Source organism: Triticum aestivum, chromosome 6B, assembly GCF_018294505.1.
Source record: "Triticum aestivum cultivar Chinese Spring chromosome 6B, IWGSC CS RefSeq v2.1, whole genome shotgun sequence".
NCBI classification, from domain to species: domain Eukaryota; kingdom Viridiplantae; phylum Streptophyta; class Magnoliopsida; order Poales; family Poaceae; genus Triticum; species Triticum aestivum.
Window position 1 is genome coordinate 586,864,464 of NC_057810.1, and position 15,112 is coordinate 586,879,575.

Genomic DNA, 15,112 nt, shown 5'->3' on the forward strand with positions numbered 1-15,112 from the left:
GAATCCCTCCCCCAGATCCATCGGATTCCCGCCGCCGCTCTCCGCTCTCCGCTCTCCGCCTCGCGACCTGCTGCGCCGGCGGCGACGGGAGCGAGCGGCAGACAAAAAGCCATTCCTGCCGCCGGTCCTGGGCCGGGGCGGGGCCGGCTTCGTCACTTCCTTCTGCTGCTGGTAAGGAACCCTAGCTCGGTCGGACGGATCATCCCCGCGAGCGCGTTTCGTTGTCGGGGGTTCTTCCATCTTTGCTCTGCTGTGGTGGCATTGAGCAGCCGGGCCGCGAATCGTTCGCAGTTTCCGCGGCTCCGTTAGGTTCTTCCTCTGCAGCGCGCGAGATCGATCGGAGTTTACTTCGTCTAGGTTAGATCGATCACAGTTTTTGCCAACGGGATTTGGTGCCCAGGTTCGAGCGCGGCTTGTCTTCCTGAATTTTTGGGGAATCCAACTAAACCCCCAAATCCCATGGTCGGCCCGCCCCTGCTTTGCCAATAACAGAGGAGGGTGCTGCATTTCTTTTCGGAAAGAATAAACAGGGCAGATGAAGAAGCGCAGCGGGTGTAGAGGTCTGGGGAAATGTATGTCCCCGATTGTCTTATCGATAAATTTTTGGGGTCGGATATTTTTTGTCGTTGACCTTTTTAGCTGTTCTTGGATTCTTGCTTTACCCGAGCTGTCTGTTTGCTAGTGCCTGATGAAGTGGGATGTTTGTTCTTTTGTCGGCATGTTTATGCTACTGCATTGTGATGGGATTTTTCTTGCAGTTTTTAGTTTTGAGTGAAACCGTTGCTTACAGTTTTTAGTTTTTAGGGTCGGAGTACTACTTAGTTTTGGGTGAAACCGTTTGATTGTTTATTTGTTACTATTACTATTACCAGTGTTTGACATTCCATACATTCCTTACTTCTTTATTAGTTTAGAAGAGATCCAAATAAAAGAACTCGAATATAAAATTGCATCCTGAGTTTCTTCCTAAATACGTAGAGACCTGACATATATCTGCAGATCTGTCTATGCTTTCCAGTGACTGACTGTTTTTTTAATCATGATTATGCACTGCTGTAGTTTTGGTATGAACCATCATCATGGGCGGCAGGACTATTCAGGTGTCAGGGTTTCCTTCAACTGTCAATGCTGACCATGTCAAGGATTTGTTGGAACAATTTGTTGGTACTCGCAACGTCTTTGCGATCAAGCTCAGGCCTCCAAAGAACATCTCTGCAAACTCGAAATCTTTTGCCATTGTTCAGTTCCAGTCCGAGGCACATGCTTCGCTGGTGTTGAAAGCGGCCCAACGGAATGGACTTAGGAGTGGAGGTAATCATCTGAAGGCCTGATATGCAGAGCGTGACATTGTTCCGAGACCAAGAACTACAATTTTTAATCTACAGGATGCAATACTGCATTTTGGCTGCCTTCTGAAGGAAAGAGTTTTATCTGTTTTGTGGAGCGGAACAAATGTTTCCGTTGAGTTTGGATTTGCTATGAAGAGGATTGACTTTTGCCTGATCTACAACTCGAAGAAATACAAACTTGAACTCTCCTACGAGAGCATATGGGAGATCCAGCTTCATCATCCACCTGGGTTGCAAAAAAAGTTCCTTCTGATTCAGGTATGTTAGTTGTACAACACTATATGTATGCTGGACATGCTTTTCATGAATTCATAGTAGTATTTTTACTTGCATATCATTTTTCCTTTCCTGTTGCTGCGAATCGTGAGTACAGTATAAGTACATTACTGTGTTCCCATTGTTTCAAGTGTATAACGTTTTACAATTACAGCTTCTGCATGACAGATGTAATTATGTTTTTGTAAATATTAAAATAGTTCATACACATGTCTTTTCTTCTGCTTGTCAGCTTGTGCCAGAAACAATATAATTGCTATATTTCATTTTGTTGCCTTTTGGTAATTGATCATTTTGCTGTGTTTGGAATGCTGGAGGTGCACTTGAATTTTGTAGAGTTCAGCTTTGTTGTTAGTGTTTGCTCTTTCTTGATTCTTCTGTTATATATACTGGGAAAATGCTTTTGTGTTGTCAAGTGTACAACAATAATTCTCTAGAGTACTGATAAAGTGATATATCCATATAAAGTTATGCTAGTTGAGTTTTAATTTATAGCCCAAGATGAGGGAACACCAATTGCTATAGTACTGTTTCCAGTATTTCCTCAATGGTTGCATGCATCTTTAAATGCCGATCAACATCTGTAACCATTTTAAAGTTAAATCTAGTTGTTTCTGTTTGTTGAAAGCTCAGAGATTTTTGATAACCTCAGTTGGAGAGATTTATCCTTTTCTCAGGTTCAGGCTGCTCCAAAAATTTACGAACAAAATATACGCCGTTCTGGTTCTATGTACGATGATCCTTTATTCAACTATTTTAGGGATGATACAGATGACCAGTGGACCAGAACAACTGATTTCACTCCATCAGCCAGCATTGGGCAATCATCTATCCTATGTCTGGAGCTACCACATATTTGTTATGTCCCAAACATCAGAGAGTACTTTGTTTACTATGAAGTACACAATGAAGTCTTCCATCTCCAGCGTGGATATTCATATTCAAGCAATACTTGCTTTGTTCCACTTGTGAAATCTCATCATTTCACTGATGTCCCCTATGAGATACTCTTTAAGATCAACCACTTGGTTCAGAATGGGACACTTAGTGGGCCAACACTTGATGACAACTTCTACCGTCTGGTCAGCCCAGGATATGAATGCATTGACCATATAAAGCGTGCACTTGAAAAGATGTCATACCTAAAAAAGACTTGTTTGAATCCAACAAAGTGGTTATCTGAACAATACAAAAAAATTCAGATATCACGCTACGTGTTAACATCACCAAACATAAGCCTGGATGATGATGGGTTGGTATATGTCTATAGGGTGCAAATTACCCCTGCTAAAGTGTACTTTTATGGTCCTGAGATTAATGTCTCGAATCGTGTTGTACGGAATTACGCTGCTGATTTGGATAACTTCCTTCGGGTTTCGTTTGTCGATGAGGACTGTGAGAAGCTTCGTTCAACTGATTTATCACAACGCTCTGCTCCAGGAAATAATACAAGGGCTGCTCTTTATAATAGAGTTCTTTCGGTTCTTTCAAATGGCATCACTATCGGTGACAAGCACTTCGAATTTCTGGCTTTTTCTTCAAGCCAGCTCCGAGATAACTCTGCATGGATGTTTGCTTCTCGGCCGGGGTTATCTGCCAGTGACATCAGGGAGTGGATGGGGAACTTCCGTAATATTAGAAATGTGGCAAAGTATGCTGCAAGGCTTGGTCAGTCTTTTAGTTCCTCAACAGAAACTTTGAAAGTGCATAGGCATGAGGTGAAAGAAGCTCCAGATGTAACAAACGGTACAAAGTATGTATTCTCGGATGGAATTGGAACCATTTCAGTTGATTTTGCAGATGAAGTGTCTAAGAAGTGCAACTTGACCTGCTTTACTCCCTCCGCTTTCCAAATAAGGTATGGAGGTTACAAAGGTGTTGTCGCTGTTGATCCAAAATCACACTGGAAACTATCTTTAAGAAAAAGCATGTCAAAGTTTCAGTCAGATAACATCACACTAGATGTTCTTGCATACAGCAAGTACCAGCCATGTTTCCTGAACCGGCAGTTAATCACTCTTCTTTCGACACTCGGAGTCAGAGATAGCATATTTGAACTGAAGCAACAAGAAGCTGTGAAGCAGTTGAACAGAATGGTAGCTGAACCACAAGCTGCTATTGATGCAATTGAGCTTATGCCCATGGGAGAAATTACCAACATTGTTAAAGAGTTGTTGTTATGTGGTTACCGGCCTGATGTTGAACCATTTGTTTCTATGCTTCTACAAACATTTAGAGCATCCAAGCTGCTAGAATTGAAAACGAGGTCAAGGATATTTGTCCCAAAAGGACGAGCAATGATGGGATGCCTGGATGAAACCCGCACACTGAAGTACGGACAGGTATTCATTCAAGCTTCTAATAGTGCAAATGACCGTGGAAAGTCCATCGTAACTGGAAAAGTTGTCGTTGCCAAAAACCCTTGCATCCACCCTGGTGATATACGTATTCTCCAGGCTGTTCATAGTCCTCCTCTGGGCCACATGGTTAACTGTGTTGTCTTTCCGCAGCTGGGGCCAAGGCAAGTATTTAGTAATGCATTCTTCTATGTTTTCCAGTAACTTTTTTTTAGCAAAATCTCATTTTCAGAATAATGTTTTTTTTTTCTGATTTGGTAGAAAGCGTCAGTTGAAAGTGAAACAGCTTTCTACATTAAAATCGAAGAACTTTTGCTAGTGAAGTTTAGGTGCTCCTCATGGATGTTCTTTTCTTGGATGTACTACTCTTGTTTTGTTTGTCCTTTATTGAAATCAATGTCGAATTTTGTTCATGCAGACCTCATCCTAATGAATGTTCAGGGAGTGATCTTGATGGGGACATATATTTTGTTTCATGGGACCCAGATCTCATTCCAACTCGTATGGTGGCGCCTATGGACTATACTCCTGCACCAACAGAAACATTAGATCATGATGTTATGATTGAGGTATTTTATGTTTGTAGCCCAGATTATTTATTTTTCATGCCATTCACGATAACATCTGTACACCTGTTGGCTGTTGCCATGAACTGTCATTTAGTCGTGCTTCTGATTGTGAATTACCTTTCGGTTCTGGTTCTTCCATTTCTGAAGAGTTTACTACTTAAACCTCTCCTCGCAAAAAGAAAAAAGACTACTTAAACCTATTTTCTGAGTCCTGAAGGGTTTTAATTTGTTTGTTTGTATTTCCGCCGGTCCAAAATGTAGGTCTTTTTAGAGTTGAGCACAATGAACTAAGGGTGGTGGTAACATGCCAATGTTACCCTTCATTCATTTCAAGTACTCTTTCTTCCTCCCAATACAGTACGTGCTACAGTTGTAGGCTCAATTCTTGATGAAACTAATGTGGGGCTAGATTGGAACACATGAGAAGAAGTGTATTGCGAGTGTAGAAGGACCTACATTTTGGATGGAATTGAAAAGACTAAAAGGACCTACGTTTCGGACCGGAGGAAGTAGGACGATGAATCTGTTTCTTCTCATTGTCCATTACTTGCACGGAAATTCCAAGCATCTTGTAAAACAAATCTGATACCCTGCTTTGGAACCACTTTAATATTGTGCAGGAAGTACATGAGTATTTCACAAATTACATAGTTAACGAGAGTCTGGGAATCATTGCCAACGCGCACGTAGTCTTTGCGGATAGGGAAAGATTGAAGGCTGAAAGTACACCATGCATTAAGCTGGCAGAGCTCTTCTCCATTGCTGTTGATTACCCAAAGACAGGAGTACCGGCTCAAATTCCGCCTGAACTACATGTGAAGGAGTATCCAGATTTTATGGAGAAGCTCGACAAGGCTACCTATGTATCCGAGGGAATAATAGGGAAGCTCTACCGGGAAATTAAGAAGCAGAACCCTCACATTGGACACTTTACAGAGGATGTGGCAAGGCGGTCTTATGACACTGATTTGATAGTTCATGGCTACCAAGACTACAGTACCGAAGCTGTGTGGTTCAAGGAAGAGTATGACTTCAAGTTGGGTAATCTGATGGAGCACTACGGAATAAAAAGCGAGGCTGAGATAATAAGTGGATGCATTCTTAAGATGGCAAAGAATTTTACCAAGAAGAGTGACGCCGATGCTATCAGTCTGGCGGTGAAATCTTTGCGGAAGGAAGCAAGGTCATGGTTCAGCGAGATGGGTTCAGATGAGAGCGGAGATGGTCATGAGGCCTCAGACGCCAAGGCATCCGCTTGGTATCATGTTACCTATCACCCAGAGTTCTGGGGTAGCTACAATGAAGGGTATGATCACCGGCCACATCTCATCAGCTTTCCATGGTGTGTCTATGACAAGCTGATTCTCATCAAGCGGAAGAAGTTTCTGCTCGATCGTGAGAACAGAATGAGACGCAACACGATATTCGGCTGAGTGCGACAATCAGGTCGTTGTTGGTCTTGTACATATATTTGAACATGTCGATTCTTGTGCTAGAATGATCGCCGAAGAGCGATTGTAATTGTTAACTCAGATGTGTTGATCTACATGTGGGGTGGGAACGAACTACTAACCTTGTGGGCATTGGATGCAGCCGTTGAATGTATTTCTGTGGCTTGATCTGTAATCATGCTTAGTTTTCCCCTGCTCTTTAGGTCATATTCGCACTGCACATGTTCTTGTTAATCCTGCGCTTGCATTGAAAATTTGAAATGTATGAAAGACCCAACTTCAGCTTGATTGTATGACCAGTATGAATGAATCTTTTTCCTTGCTCTATCAAAACAATACCTCTGGTTTTTCAGTAGTACTGTATGACTTCACACTCGTTGCACTGCACCATTTACAGGATCGAACCAAAAAAACGCAAGGGGAAATGAGAAACGAGAGAAGCAGGGAGCCTTGATGTTAATTACAGGGTTCAGTTAGCATTTGGCATCAGGAGAACTGTACAGACTCTGGAACTGTCAAGAAGGAGACGGCGCGAGCAGGGAGAACTTGACGTGCAGCGAGATCTTGCCCTTGTCGACGTCGAGCCTTGCGCCGGTGGCGAGCCAGTACCCGGGGCTGTCGTGCGGGCCCATGGTCACCTGCGAGGTGTCCACGAACTTGAGCAGCTTCTGCGCGCCCACGGGCACGGGCGGCCCGCCAGCGAACACGCCGGAGTTGATGTTGGCCACCACCAGCGGGGGGACTCGCTTCTGGCCGCCACCGCCAGCGCCGCCGGACGACGACGACGAAGAGGACCCCGAGAAGGGCATGGACAGGAAGCTCGACGACGACCACTTCCCCGACGCCCCCCTCGCCGTGCCGCGCCCCCACCTGGACTGCACGACGACGTAGCCGGGCAGCTCCGAGTAGAGCAGCCGGAGGTGCAGCACGGTGGTGGAGTCGTGCGCCATGACGTGGAGCTGCGCGCCGGTCACGACGTAGGCGGCGCGGCGGCCGTCGTCGTCGTCGTGGGAGTGGTGCCACCGCGGGTCGTACTTGACCGGCGCGGTGCAGACGTGCGCGAACATGCGCCACTGCACCGGCTCGTAGTAGCGGTGGTCGTCGGTGACCGCCTCGGAGCCCCGCCACGCCGGCGCCATGTCGGCCTGCGCCTGCACGGCGGCCATGAACGTCGGGGTGGCCGACAGGTGCTGCAGGTGGATGCCTAGCCTGATGCACGTGAAGGTATCACTGGGTTAGTCACGCGTAGAGCTCCATTTCGTGGGGTTGGGGTATTATCACGAGCAAGCAAACTTCATTATAGAGAAATTATACTATACCGGTTGTTTTTCTTGCCCTCGAGGTGCAGCCTCATCCCGGTGACCGGCAAATTCGACACAACCACCTGCGTTAACATTACATTTATTTTTATGTCATATGATCATGATCAATCATCGAATATTTCTTCAGTGATAATCGTGGAGCAATCTGAGTAGGAGTGAGGACGAGGGGGGTCTCTGATTGAAAATACCTGGCTGGAGCTGACGTAGAGCTTGGAGCCGAGCAGGCTGAAGTGCAGGGCCGGGCCGGAGCCCTGGCGGTTGGAGCAGGGGCCGAGGGGCAGCCCGCCGAGCACCGGGGCCCACATTCTGTGATGCTGGAAATCCAGGAAGTACCTCAGGTCAGCCAACGGCGGCTTATCTGTAACAGTCATTTGGCAGATCACGTGTCACTTTTGAATGCAATTATTGAGCACGGACAGGTACTTGCTTGTAACATTGATTCTCGAAGAAAGAAGAAATTTTCTACGGTGCACTATTGAACGCTGGCTTCAACTAGGCTAAGCAAAGGAGCGTGACATCGACATCTAGATGATGTAGGTGCGCTCACATCTGAGGTAGAGGTTGATGGCGTGCGAGAGGAAGCCGGTGCCGGCGACGCCTCGGAGCAGGGAGGTGATGGGCACGAGCTTGGCGTTGATCACGTCGGGCGCCGCCGGCACGGTGGGGAGCCACTCCGCGTGGCTGCTCACCGTCGTGTTCCCTCCCCGCTTCGAGTATATCACCGTCACTCCCTGCACGCCACGAAAAAGAGTTAAATTATTACTACTACCATATCGCAGTGGTAATCACTAAACGACAGTGCTAGCCAGTTAAATTAATCAGTTAGTACCTCCTTGGATGAGACGAGGGTGGTGATCCCTTGCAGCCGCTGCTGCGCCACCTGCGCGTCGAACACGTTGAAGGCCTCCGGCGTCCTGGTGAGCTTGGACCTGGACCTGGCGTGGGGCGGCGGCACGGCGCAGGCGCCGGAGAAGAGCTGGTCGCCGAGGCGGTCGAGATGGCCCCTGATCTCCGACGGCGACAGCGGCGACGACGCGGCCTGCCGCACGCACACCACGTCCTGCCCGCCCATGCTCAGCCCCACCACCACGTGGGTCCCGTACTTCTCGATGAAGCTGCATGCACGCACGCACAACGTTCATGCACAGGTCAGTGACGTTCGTTCATGTTGGAGGGTTCATACAAGGTGTCTGTCGACCAGATTGTCAGTGTCACTGTCAGCACACTGTCTGAAAACTACGGGTCTGTCTGTCTGCCTGATAGAACCAAACCGGCGGCATGTGTCGCGCTCCGGTTTGTCAATGGCGACACGTTCAGAGCCCGGGGCGCCACATGCTGTACGTTCAACAAAGACGGGCAGCAGAGAAAAAAATGAACATCGTAGCACCTTCCTGGCACTAAATTAATACAGTGCTCTAAATAAACCACGTTATTTTCTGTTTGTGGTCAGAGGTTTCAGTATGGACGTCTGAACCGCTTTGCGTGCGCGGGGCCGGTCGGCACGAGCACGACACGGGCGTGGAACCAGTCAAAGTCCTGCACTGGTACCCTCTTCGTAGTTCGTACTTAGTGAGAAAGAAAAAGGAAGGGGAGGGGGCGAACCTTGCGATGGCGGCGGGGTCCCAGGCGGCGGGGACGTCGCGGAGGACGTGGGCGGCGAGGGCGAGCGGGCGGCGGTCGAGGCGGAGGTCGAAGAGGGAGATGAAGTAGCCGTCCATGGCGAGGCACTTGGTGGAGGACGCGTCCTGCGCCCAGGACCCGCTGTCCAGGTCGAAGCACGCGTTGAACTGCCCCGACGGGATCTTCCCCTCCACGGAGCTCCGTTGGTTGAACAGCTCCGACATCTGCACCGGCACCAGTGCATGCCCGCCAAATCAGTTTTCTTTTTAATTAAGCGCGTTTCTCTTTCACGTATATATATATATATATATATATATATATATATATATATATACATATGCTCTTTCAGCAGAAATTTGTATATGTCCTTTCTTCTTCGGAAATAGTCCCAAACAGCGAGCGTTCGCCAGCTATTGTTGTCCTTGGAAAATACTAACATCGAAGAATGCTTGCTTTGCATATTTTTAAGTTTTTTTTCTTTCGGTTCGTTGATGTACGTCTTACGGATCTTTGTGGTGAAAGTCAAACAGCTGCTAGTGCACCGTCACGATTCGAGGTGATGTTTGTTTATGCAAGGGGTGACCCTAATTGTGGAGCCAAATTTGACTTGAATTAACAAAGAAGTTGTATTGGTGGATAATGTAATGAGGACAGCAGGACCACACGCTATGGCCAACCAAATCTTCTTACGACTATCTGATCTTGATTTTTGGATGGTTGATTTTGATCCAGTGGAACGCAGAGCATTTGACGCCGACAGTGCAGGGAAACACGGAAAAATGTTGCTTATACTCCCGGGAAATGTCAAGCCAATAAAATTCATCCTTTGCCGGAAAAAACTCTCTCAAAAATGTTGAGAACGGTCGATGGCTGTGTGTTTTTATCGGGGAGAAGTCGATGATTGGCGCAGTTCGTGAGAATCACGTAGGACCGCATAGGCGTGGTCAGCACCCCCAAATTGGATACTTAATGAGGGAAAGCTGTGCAAGCAGCCACCATTCACATTCGCGAAATAACAAATGAAATTAAAATAGCAGCCACCATTCACACCAACCGTACTATACTTGCGTTGCTTTCCCTGCTCCGACGAACTAATTTAATCCGGCGGCTAATTCTTGAACCGGTTGATTGCTTACGATGCTTTCTCAGCAAAAGTCCCAGAGAACTTTCCCACAGCAGAAGGACAAACGGCCAAAAAATAATTATCTGATCTTACTTCAGTTCATTGCGTTTCGTCTTGCTCCAGTTTCTTGCACTTAATCTTACCAGCAACGCTTAATCAATTTGGGCAAAGTTTCAGAGAACTTGTAACTGCGGAACCACTGATTACGTTCAGAAAAAAATAGCTTAACTTTCACTCCATTGCGTCTCGTTTGGCTCCAATTTCTTCCTTCTAGGAGTACTTACTAGCAACGTACACGTATGTGCGAATCTTGCGTAACGGAATTGAAGGAAGCTCAAACAGAAGAGGCGATCGGGTGATCGAAAACTGTGATCATGCACAACGAATGCTTATGTTACGTTGAGTATGCGGCGTGCTAACCTTGCTGAACTCGAGCGCGTCGGACTTGAAGCGGACGCGGTCGCCCTTGCCGCACTTGACGTCGGCGGGCATGTCGCGGACCACGCCGACGCCCGGCACGGCGGCCGGCGCCGTCTCGCGGGAGCTCCTGGCGACCACGCAGCCGCCGGAGTGCTTGCAGAACTTGAGCCTGAGGTCGCACGTCATGTCGAACCCCAGCCCCAGGCACCGCACCGCCTTCTCCGCCGCTGCCGCCACGGCCATCGGTCGGTCGGCACGGCAGGTTCTCGCCTCCCGGCTCCTACGGCCGCTGCTCCGCTACGCTCCCCGCCATGACTTCTTGCTGGCCGGGTAGCTAGGCGGCAAGTTGAAGTATATATATGGGCATTGCTTGCGCCAGGAAGTTGTCCAGAAACTGAAGTCTGAAGGGGCGCAGCTGCTTGGGCAGGGGAGCTACAGCCTACAGGGATTGTTAATGTTCGGTTCGGTTGGTTCTTGGTGTGAATGGAACTAGGATGTGTCACTTTCTCTCTCCAATCAAATGAGAATGATTCTCCTTCTTATTTAACTTCAAACGAGCTCTGGTTCCTGGGTTTTGAATCAAGAGTCGGAAGCTGTTGCTGTATATGTGGAAAGGGAAATGTAATGTGGACTTGCATGTACCGTCGCAAGTGCTGGTTGGAACTAACAAAGCTTTTCTGTTGGGGTTTCAAGGTTCAAGTCGGGGTAAAGGTTGACCCGGAGTGGTGGTGTAATTTTGGGAGCTCATTACGCAAAACCACAACCTCAGTGTAATTGAATTTCTTTTGGAAGCAAATTCAGTGTAATTGATGACCCGGTTTTAGGGCTGGAATTTTAACTCGAAACTTGTGAGCTAAATGAGTAGCTCGTAACTCGGCTCGACTCGACTTGAACTCGATGACTAATGAGTCGAGTCGAGCTTTAATCCGAGATTGTTAACAAAATGAGTTTAACGAGCCGAGCTAACAAGTTACTCGTTTAATTCATTAAGCTTGTTAATCAAAAGTGACATGAGATAAGTACCAATATTGTTGTTGATTGTTGTCATTTATGGGTTGTACCAAGTGTTCATTTAGTGTAAATTGTTGATTGTTTTGATTTGTGAAGAAAAAGTATGTGTATACAAACATATCTTTTAGATTAACTACACACATAATACATATGTTTTGTTATTCACGTCTATAATGAGCTTAACGAGTTAAACGAGCTAGCTCGCGAGTTACACGAGTCGAGCCGAGTTTGAATCTAAACTCGTTATGTTAACAAGTCAAGCCAAACTAACTCGTTATCTTAACGAGCCGAGCTGGCTCGTCTCGACTTGAATTTCACCCCTACTCAGTTTGGTTGTCCGCACAACTTCATGGGCCAGGCCCACATGCTGCTTAAAGCACCCGTCAACCGGGCGCAGGCCCGATCGAAATTCAGACGCTTTCAGGAAGGCAAGCTCATGCGAAACGCAAGGGAGATGTGTGGAGGTGTGGCATCCCTTCAAGAACATGTGTCGTTTCTCTCATGGTCCCACCCCTGATGACTCCCCTTGCCCTCCCCCTTCCCCCGTCCATCATCTTCTCTCAAGCATGATCAACGACCGCTTCTCTCACATCCATCATGGCACGGTTTGTCGAGCGACTTGTTTAGTATGTCCTCATCCTCGGGACCGTCGCTCTGAGGGTCTTCGACATTGTCGGGTGGGGGACCGCTAGGGTTATCGTTGCCACCGTTATTGGCATCAGCATTGCCGTTGGCGCCATTGCCAATGTCATCGCCGTTGTTGGCTCCACCATTATCGTCGGCGCATGGTGTGTCGACTAGATATCATAGATCAAGGGCACCGTCCAATTACCCGAGGGCATGGTGGTCATCGGCGAGCTGTTAGCAAACTCGTCGAGCTCCTCGTCCATGTCGTCGATCTCGTCCACGGTACCTTCCAAGACATTGGTCAAATTTTTCAAAGTTAGCAACAAGATGGGTGGTGGGTGGTCGAAAAAATCGACTCTTCCCGGGGACTCCCAGATCCGATTGTGTGCCGAGATTGGGTAGTCCGACATTGCAAGCTTCTTGAACCGATCTAAAATCTCGTCCAGAAGAAGTTTTTCACGCTCTTCCACATCCTGGTCCGATGCCAGAAACAGGGACAACGCCTCAAGGTACAATCTGACATCAACCTTGGAAAAGATTTCACCATTGTAATCCTCCATCAATCTCTATGATTATCGATAAAGATAGGTAGTCGGGATCATCCGGGGCTTGAACCTGTAAGTGCATCTAGTGCCCCTTAGTGATTTTGGTGTATTGAAGACTTATAGGTTAAGGGACTAATATGTTTGTGAGTGTACACAGGCTCTACAAGTCGATAAGGAGTTTGATATTTACGATGAATGTTGACCCCTAAAAATGTATGTATTCAGCTGAAGACTTTTGTGACCTAGAAGCGTGAAGACTTTTGTTTTTGTAGTTTCATTTTCTGTTCCTTAAATCATAGGAAACACCGTACTGTTAAAGGGGGTCGAGGTAATACTAAGGAAAGTGATTTCCAAGTGATGCTCATCTCAAAATCCTACACCTACCCAATCCTTTCGAGTGAAACCATTGGAAATCTCATATCAGTTCAGTCAATTTCTTCAGTGACAGAGACGACGATCTTCTGGTCTCTGAGGAACTTGTTCTGACTGAGGAGTTAGGAATTCGCCGGTGCGGATTGCCTGCACAGTGAGGAACATGATAGCCCTGAGGAATTTGAACCTTATATTTCCGAACGTTGCTGTGCTATGCGCCAGCTGTCCAAAATATCTACCCACCAAATGTTCATATCATTGAAAGGCATTTATGTCTTATCATGTCGGGCTGCTCCCTAGGCTATAAATAGCTGCCCCCTACAACCACTAGCTGGTTGGCTGCTCCGACAGAAAATGACACTTGTCATTGAGAGCATCCCATCCTCCGGGGACTTTGAGCGAAAATCATCAAGTGAGGAAAAACCCAAAACCCAAACCCAAACACCTACAAACCAAAGTGATTGAGCATCACTGAAGGGATTGTTCCTATGTGGACTTATAGGTTAAGGGACTAATATGTTTGTGAGTGTACACAGGTTCTATAAGTCGATGAGGAGTTTGATATTTATGATGAATGTCGACCCCTAAAAATGTATGTCTTCAGCTGAAGACTTTGGTTCTCCTGAAGATTTTTGAAGGTGAAGAAATTGGTGTGACCTTGAAGACTTGGATATTCATGCGAGGATTATGAAGCGTGAAGGCTTTTGTTTTCGTAGTTTCATTTTATGTTCCTTGAGTCATAGGAAACACCGTACTGTTAAAGGGGGTCGAGGTAATAATAAGGAAAGTGATTTCCAAGTGATGCTTGCTACCTCTTGAGCATGCGTTGGTTTTTCCTTGAAGAGGAAAGGGTGATGCAACAAAGTAGCGTAAGTATTTCCCTCAGTTTTTGAGAACCAAGGTATCAATCCAGTAGGAGGCTACACTCAAATCCCTCGTACCTGCACAAACAAATAAGAACCTTGCAACCAACGTGTTAAGGGGTTGTCAATCCCTTCACGACCACTTGCAAAAAGTGAGATCTGATAGAGATAATAAGATAAATATTTTTGGTATTTTTTGAAGGAAATATGCCTTAGAGGCAATAATAAAGTTATTATTTATTTCCTTATATCATGATAAATGTTTATTATTCATGCTATAATTGTATTAACCGGAAACATAATACATGTGTGAATACATAGACAAACATAGTGTCACTAGTATGCCTCTACTTGACTAGCTCGTTAAATCAAAGATGGTTAAGTTTCCTAACCATAGACATGAGTTGTCATTTGATTAACAGGATCACATCATTAGGAGAATGATGTGATTGACTTGACCCATTCCGTTAGCTTAGCACTTGATCGTTTAGTATGTTGCTATTGCTTTCTTCATGACTTATACATGTTCCTATGACTATGAGATTATGCAACTCCCGTTTAGCGGAGGAACACTTTGTGTGCTACCAAACATCACAACGTAACTGGGTGATTATAAAGGTGCTCTACAGGTGTCTCCGAAGGTACTTGTTGAATTGGCGTATTTCGAGATTAGGATTTGTCACTCCAATTGTCGGAGAGGTATCTCTGGGCCCTCTCGGTAATGCACATCACTATAAGCCTTGCAAGCAATGTGACTAATGAGTTAGTTGCGGGATGATGCATTACATAACGAGTAAAGAGACTTGCCGGTAACGAGATTGAACTAGGTATTGAGATACCGATGATCGAATCTCGGGCAAGTAACATACCGATGACAAAGGGAACAAACGTATGTTGTTACGCGATTTGACCGATAAAGATCTTCATAGAATATGTGGGAGCCAATAGCAACCCGTAGGGTCCGCACGCTTAAAGTTAGATGACGGTTATATTATGAGTTTATATGTTTTGATGTACCGAAGGTAGTTCAGAGTCCCGGATGTGATCACGGACATGACGAGGAGTCTCGAAATGGTCGAGATGTAAAGATCGATATATTGGACAACTATATTTGGACACCGGAATGGTTCTGGGTGAGATCGGGATAATACCGGAGCACCGGGAGGTTATCAGAACCCCCCGGGAGGTATATGGGCCTTATTGGGCT

General features: G+C 46.4%; 2 protein-coding genes across 3 annotated transcripts in view; one reads left to right on the forward strand and one right to left on the reverse strand.

The window, feature by feature from the left end:
* LOC123138176 (probable RNA-dependent RNA polymerase 1) overlaps positions 1 to 6,156 on the forward strand; it is a 6,688-nt gene extending 532 nt beyond the window's left edge. The window contains exons 2-5 of one of the 2 annotated variants that reach the window (XM_044558091.1): positions 1,060 to 1,607; positions 2,303 to 4,146; positions 4,401 to 4,551; positions 5,172 to 6,156. In XM_044558091.1, coding sequence (XP_044414026.1) covers positions 1,479 to 1,607; positions 2,303 to 4,146; positions 4,401 to 4,551; positions 5,172 to 5,984 — 2,937 coding nt within the window. In that variant the 5' untranslated portion in view covers positions 1,060 to 1,478 and the 3' untranslated portion in view covers positions 5,985 to 6,156. Of the gene's footprint in view, positions 1 to 187; positions 1,608 to 2,302; positions 4,147 to 4,400; positions 4,552 to 5,171 lie in introns of those variants that run through there. The other variant, XM_044558092.1, reaches the window with a different exon arrangement.
* A 107-nt stretch (positions 6,157 to 6,263) lies between these two features.
* On the reverse strand, positions 6,264 to 11,081 carry LOC123138177 (MACPF domain-containing protein At1g14780). Its single transcript, XM_044558093.1, has 7 exons — positions 10,488 to 11,081; positions 8,927 to 9,168; positions 8,154 to 8,439; positions 7,872 to 8,055; positions 7,513 to 7,682; positions 7,322 to 7,386; positions 6,264 to 7,211 (listed from the first exon to the last, which is right to left on the reverse strand). The coding sequence occupies exons 1-7, from the start codon at positions 10,728 to 10,730 to the stop codon at positions 6,518 to 6,520; spliced, it is 1,884 nt and encodes a 627-aa protein (XP_044414028.1). The 5' UTR covers positions 10,731 to 11,081; the 3' UTR covers positions 6,264 to 6,517.
* Between the last annotated feature and the right edge of the window lie 4,031 nt (positions 11,082 to 15,112).